At 51.3% G+C, this 6,000-nt stretch overlaps 1 protein-coding gene across 1 annotated transcript in view; it reads left to right on the top strand.

Annotated features, from left to right (window-relative positions):
* Positions 1–6,000, top strand: part of LOC139272906 (adenylate cyclase type 8-like) — a gene marked incomplete at its 3' end in the record, with an annotated part of 426,014 nt that extends 420,014 nt beyond the window's left edge. Inside the window, exon 18 of the mRNA XM_070889007.1 lies at positions 5,834–6,000. Within this exon, the coding sequence (XP_070745108.1) occupies positions 5,834–6,000 (167 nt within the window). The remainder of the gene's footprint in view (positions 1–5,833) is intronic.

The raw sequence follows: 6,000 nt of genomic DNA on the forward strand, positions 1-6,000 counted from the left end.
CCAAACTGGAAGCAATACGGTGGAGGAGGATTTCCTGGAGTACATAAGGGATGGTTTTCTAGACCAATATGTCGAGGAACCAACTAGGGGGGAGGCCATCTTAGACTGGGTGTTATGTAATGAGAGAGGATTAATTAGCAATCTCATTGTGCGAGACCCCTTGGGGAAGAGTGACCATAATATGGTGGAATTCTACATTAGGATGGAGAATGAAACAGTTAATTCAGAGACCATGGGCCAGAACTTAAAGAAGGGTAACTTTGAAGGTATGAGGCATGAATTAGCTAGGATAGATTGGCGAATGATACTTAAGGGGTTGACAGTGGATGGGCAATGGCAGACATTTAGAGACCGCATGGATGAATTACAACAATTGTACATCCCTGTCTGGCGTAAAAATAAAAAAGGGAAGGTGGCTCAACCGTGGCTATCAAGAGAAATCGGGGATAGTATTAAAGCCAAGGAAGTGGCATACAAATTGGCCAGAAATAACAGCGAACCCGGGGACTGGGAGAAATTTAGAACTCAGCAGAGGAGGACAAAGGGTTTGATTAGGGCAGGGAAAATAGAGTACGAGAGGAAGCTTGGAGGGAACATTAAGATGGACTGCAAAAGCTTCTATAGATTTGTAAAGAGAAAAAGGTTAGTAAAGACAAATGTAGGTCCCCTGCAGTCAGAATCAGCGGAAACCATAACGGGGAACAAAGAAATGGCGGACCAATTGAACAAGTACTTTGGTTCGGTATTCACTAAGGAGGAGACAAACAACCTTCCGGATATAAAAGGGGTCAAAGGGTCTAGTAAGAAGGAGGAACTGAGGGAGATCCTTATTAGTTGGGAAATTGTGTTGGGGAAATTGATGGGATTGAAGGCCGATAAATCCCCAGGGCCTGATGGTCTGCATCCCAGAGTACTTATGGAGATGGCCTTAGAAATAGCAGATGCAATGACAGTCATTTTCCAACATTCCATAGACTCTGGATCAGTTCCAATGGAGTGGAGGGTAGCCAATGTAACCCCACTTTTTAACAAAGGATGGAGAGAGAAAACAGGGAATTATAGACTGGTCAGCCTGACATCAGTAGTGGCTAAAATGATGGAATTAATTATTAAGGATGTCATAGCAGTGCATTTGTAAAGAGGTGACATGATAGTTCCAAGTCAGCATGGATTTGTGAAAGGGAAATCATGCTTGACAAATCTTCTGGAATTTTTTGAGGATGTTTTCAGTAGAGTGGACAAGGGAGAACCAGTTGATGTGGTGTATTTTGACTTTCAGAAGGTTTTCGACAAGCTCCCACACAAGAGATTAATGTGCCAAGTTAAAGCACATGGGATTGGGGGTAGTGTGCTGACGTGGATTGAGAACTGGGTGGCAGACAGGAAGCAAAGAGTAGGAGTAAAATGGGTACTTTTCAGAATGGCAGGCAGTAACTAGTGGGGTACCGCAAGATTCTGTGCTGGGGCCCCAGCTGTTTGCATTGTACATTAATGATTTGGACGAGGGGATTAAATGTAGTATCTCCAAATTTGTGGATGACACTAAGTTGGGTGGCAGTGTGAGCTGCGAGGAGGATGCTATGAGGCTGCAGAGTGACTTGGATAGGTTAGGTGAGTGGGCAAATGCAGATGAAGTATAATGTGGATAAATGTGAGGTTATCCACTTTGGTGGTAAAAGCAGAGAGACAGACTATTTTCTGAATGGTGACAAATTAGGAAAAGGGGAGGGGCAACGAGACCTGGGTGTCATGGTACATCAGTCATTGAAAGATGGCATGCAGGTACAGCAGGCGGTTAAGAAAGCAAATAGCATGTTGGCCTTCATAGCGAGGGGATTTGAGTACAGGGGTAGGGAGGTGTTACTACAGTTGTACAGGGCCTTGGTGAGGCCACACCTGGAGTATTGTGTACAGTTTTGGTCTCCTCACTTGAGGAAGGATATTCTTGCTATTGAGGGAGTGCAGCGAAGGTTCACCAGACTGATTCCCGGGATGGCGGGACTGACATATCAAGAAAGACTGGATCATCTGGGCTTGTATTCACTGGAGTTCAGAAGAATGAGAGGGGATCTCATAGAAACGTTTAAAATTCTGACGGGTTTAGACAGGTTAGATGCAGGAAGAATGTTCCCAATGTTGGGGAAGTCACAGTCTAAGGATAAGGGATAAGCCATTTAGGACTGAGATGAGGAGAAACTTATTTTCCCAGAGAGTGGTGTACCTGTGGAATTCTCTACCACAGGAAGTTGTTGAGGCCAATTCACTAAATATATTCAAAAAGGAGTTAGATGTAGTCCTTACTACTAGGGGGATGAAGGGGTATGGCGAGAAAGCAGGAATGGGGTACTGAAGTTGCATGTTCAGCCATGAACTCATTGAATGGCGGTGCAGGCTCGAAGGGCCGAATGGCCTACTCCTGCACCTATTTTCTATGTTTCTATGTTTCTAAGAGATCATGTATTAATCCTATCTCATTACACAGTACCAGATCTAATTCCACAATGTACTGTTCAAGGAAACTATCCCGGATACACTTCATGAACTCTTCCTCAAGGCTACCTTGGCCAATTTGATTTGTCCAATCAATATGAAGATTAAATTCGCCCATTATTATTGCCGTATCTTTCATATTTTTTGATTTATACCTTGTCCAATAGTGTAGCTACTGTTAGGGGGTCTATAGACTACGCCCACCAGTGACTTCTTCCCCTTATTATTCCTTATCTCCACCCAAACTGATTCTATATCTTGATCTTCTGAGCCAATATCATTTCTCACTGACGCACTGATCTCATCCTTTATTAACAGAGATACCCCACCTCCTTTTCCTTTCTGTCTATGCTTCCGAATTGTCAAACATTACTGAATATTCAGTTCCTAGCCTTGGTCACCTTGCAACCACGTCTCTGTAATGGCTACCAGATCATACCCATTTGTATCTATATGTGCCGTCAACTCATCTATTTTGTTACGAACGCTGCATGTTTTCGGATAAACAGCTTTTAATTTTGTCTTTTTACCATTTTTCCTGACTCTGACCCCACTTTGTGATACACTCTGATGTTTATACATTCTGTCCCTTCCTGTCACACTCTGGTTATCATTCCCCCCCCAGTGTTACCCTGCTCTATTGCTTTTTTTTGCTCTTTGACCTTTTAATTTTCCGCTCACCCGATGCTAATTTGCTCGTGGCTCAGGTAGTAATCCAGAGATTATTGCCTTTGTGGTTCTGCTTTTTAATTTGGCCCCTAGCTGCTCACACTCCCTCAGCAGAATCTCTTTGTTCCATCAATGTCATTGATACCCACGTGGACCACAACAACTGGATCTTCCCCCTCCCACCCCAAGTTCCTCTCCAGCCCTGAGGAGATGTCCTTAACCCTGGCTCCGGGCAGGCAACACAGCCTTCAGGACTCGTGCTCTCGGCTGCAGAGAACAGTATCTATCCCCCTAACTATACTGTCCCCTACCACTACAATGTAGCTTTGTACTCCCCCCACTTGAATGGCCCCCTGTACCACCGTGCTGTGGTCAGTTTGATCATCCCCCCTGCAGTCCCTGCTCTCGTCCACACAGGGAGCAAGAACCTCGAACCTGTTGGACAAGAGCAAGGGCTGAGGCTCCTCCATCACTACCTCCTGGGCCCCCATACCTGCCTCGCTCGTAGTCACACCCTCCTGTCCCGGACCATGTGAATGATTTAACCTGAGGGGTGTGACTGCCTCCTGGAACACAGTGTCCAGGTAACTCTCCCCCTCCCTGATGTGTCACAGTGTCAGCAGCTCGGACTCCAGCTCATCCACACGGAGCCCGGCTCCCTCGAGCTGCAGACACTTGCTGCCAATGTGGTCACTGTGGATCAGACTGGTGCCCACCAGCTCCCACATGCTGCAGCGGCAACACATCACCCGCCCTGCCCTCTATAATGTATTTCGTTAATTAAGTGTTAAACGTTTAGGTTTTAATCCCGGCTCCTAATTTAAACCAATGTCCAAGAAAAGAGAGAAAAACTGACCAACCAATCACTTCCCTGCTTTCCTGTGATGTCACACTTTGATTCTTTTTACTCCTTGTCCTCACAGGTCAGTTGCAAACAATTTGAGGCATTTCACCACCTTGGTTCTCCACACATCCAAATCAAAGCTTACTTATCATCTGTCAATGAAGACAATCAAACTTACCAGGGTGCTGATCCCCTCAACCTCACCCCCCCCTTCCCACTCCCCACTCCCCACTCCCCCTCCACTCCTTCCCGCTCCTCGCCCACTCTAAATCCCTTTCCCTTCGCTCTCCCTCCCCTTCCCAACCCCTTCTGAGCCCCAGCCCCTTCCCTCCCTCTGCCCCCCTCACCCTCCGAGAGTCTCCCTCCTCCACTCCCCCCTCCCTCTTCGCCTCACTTTCCAACTCTTCCTCCTCTCGTCCTACCTCTGTCACTGATCTCCCGAACCCATCTCCTCCCCATCCCCTCCATGCTTCTCCTTTCCCTCCCTCCCCTCCACGTCTCATTCACTCTCCCCTCGCCCTCTCACTCCCTCTTCTCTCCCACTCTCCCTCCCTCTCCCCTCCCCCTCCTTCTTTCCCCTCTGTCCCTCCCCATCCCTTTCGCCCATCCCCCACCCCACTCTGTCACTCCCCCTCCCTTCCCCTCCCTCTTCCCCTCCCTCAACCCATCCCCTCTCAACTTACCCCCAATCTTTTCCCTCCCCTCTCTCTCCTCTCTCGTTACCCTCCCCTCCTTTTCCCTCCCCCTCCCCTCCCGTCCCTCTTCCCTCCATGACCCCCTCCACCCCTGCTCTGCCCTCCCCACACTCTTCCACCCCCTCCCCTCCCCTCCCGCTCCTCTATTCCCCTCCCCTCCCTCCCCACCTCTCTCCCTCCCCTCATCTCTGCCCCTCTCCACTCCCCCCCTCTCCCTCTCCCCTCTCCCCCCCTCCCCTCTCTCTCCCTTTCTCCCCCTCCCTCTCCCTCCCCCTCTCTCCCCCTCTCTCCCTCCCCTCCCCCTCCCCTGTCTCCCTCTCCCCTCTCTCCCCCTCCCCTCTCTCTCCCCCTCCCCTGTCTCCCCCTCTTCCTCTCCCCTCCCCTCTCTCCCCCTCCCCTCTCTCCCTCTCCCCTCCCTCTCTCTCTCTCCCTCTCTTCTCCCCCCTCTCTCTCTCCCCCCTCTCTCTCCCTCCCCTCTCCCCTCTCTCCCCCTCCCCCTCCCCTCCCTCCCCCTCCCCTCTTTCTCCCCCTCCCCTCTCTCCCCCTCCCCTCTCTCCCCCTCTCTCTCCCTCCCCTCTCCCCCTCCCCTGTCTCCCTCTCCCCTCTCTCCCCCTCCCCTCTTTCTCCCCCTCCCCTGTCTCCCCCTCTCTCCCTCCCCCTTCTCCCTCTCCCCCTCCCCTCTCTCCCCCTCCCCTCTCTCCCTCTCCCCTCCCCTCTCTCTCTCTCTCCCTCTCTCTCTCCCCCCTCTCTCTCTCCCCCCTCTCTCTCCCTCCCCTCTCCCCTCTCCCCTCTCTCCCCCTCCCCCCCTTCCCTCCCTCCCCCTCCCCTCTTTCTCCCCCTCCCCTCTCTCCCCCTCCCCTCTCTCCCCCTCTCTCTCCCTCCCCTCTCCCCCTCCCCTGTCTCCCTCTCCCCTCTCTCCCCCTCCCCTCTCTCTCCCCCTCCCCTGTCTCCCCCTCTCTCCCTCCCCCCTCTCCCTCTCCCCCTCCCCTCTCTCTCTCTCTCTCCCTCTCCCTCTCCCCCCTCTCCCCTCTCTCCCCCTCCCCTTGCCTCCCCCGTTCCTCGGGTTGGACTGTGAGTGAACGGTCGGCTGAGTTTGGTGAATAGGTCTGACTGCTACTCTCTTTTCCTTTGCCAGGGTTCTCACAGGGACCCGCAGTTTCTGGAGTTATTGGAGTCAAGAAACCACAATATGACATTTGGGGTACAACGGTGAATCTTGCCAGTCGCATGGACAGCACGGGCATAGTTGGCAAGATCCAGGTGTTAAAGGAAACCTTCCTCCTTCTCAACAGCCGTGGCTTT

This window comes from Pristiophorus japonicus, chromosome 9 (assembly GCF_044704955.1).
Source record: "Pristiophorus japonicus isolate sPriJap1 chromosome 9, sPriJap1.hap1, whole genome shotgun sequence".
In the NCBI taxonomy this organism is placed as follows: domain Eukaryota; kingdom Metazoa; phylum Chordata; class Chondrichthyes; family Pristiophoridae; genus Pristiophorus; species Pristiophorus japonicus.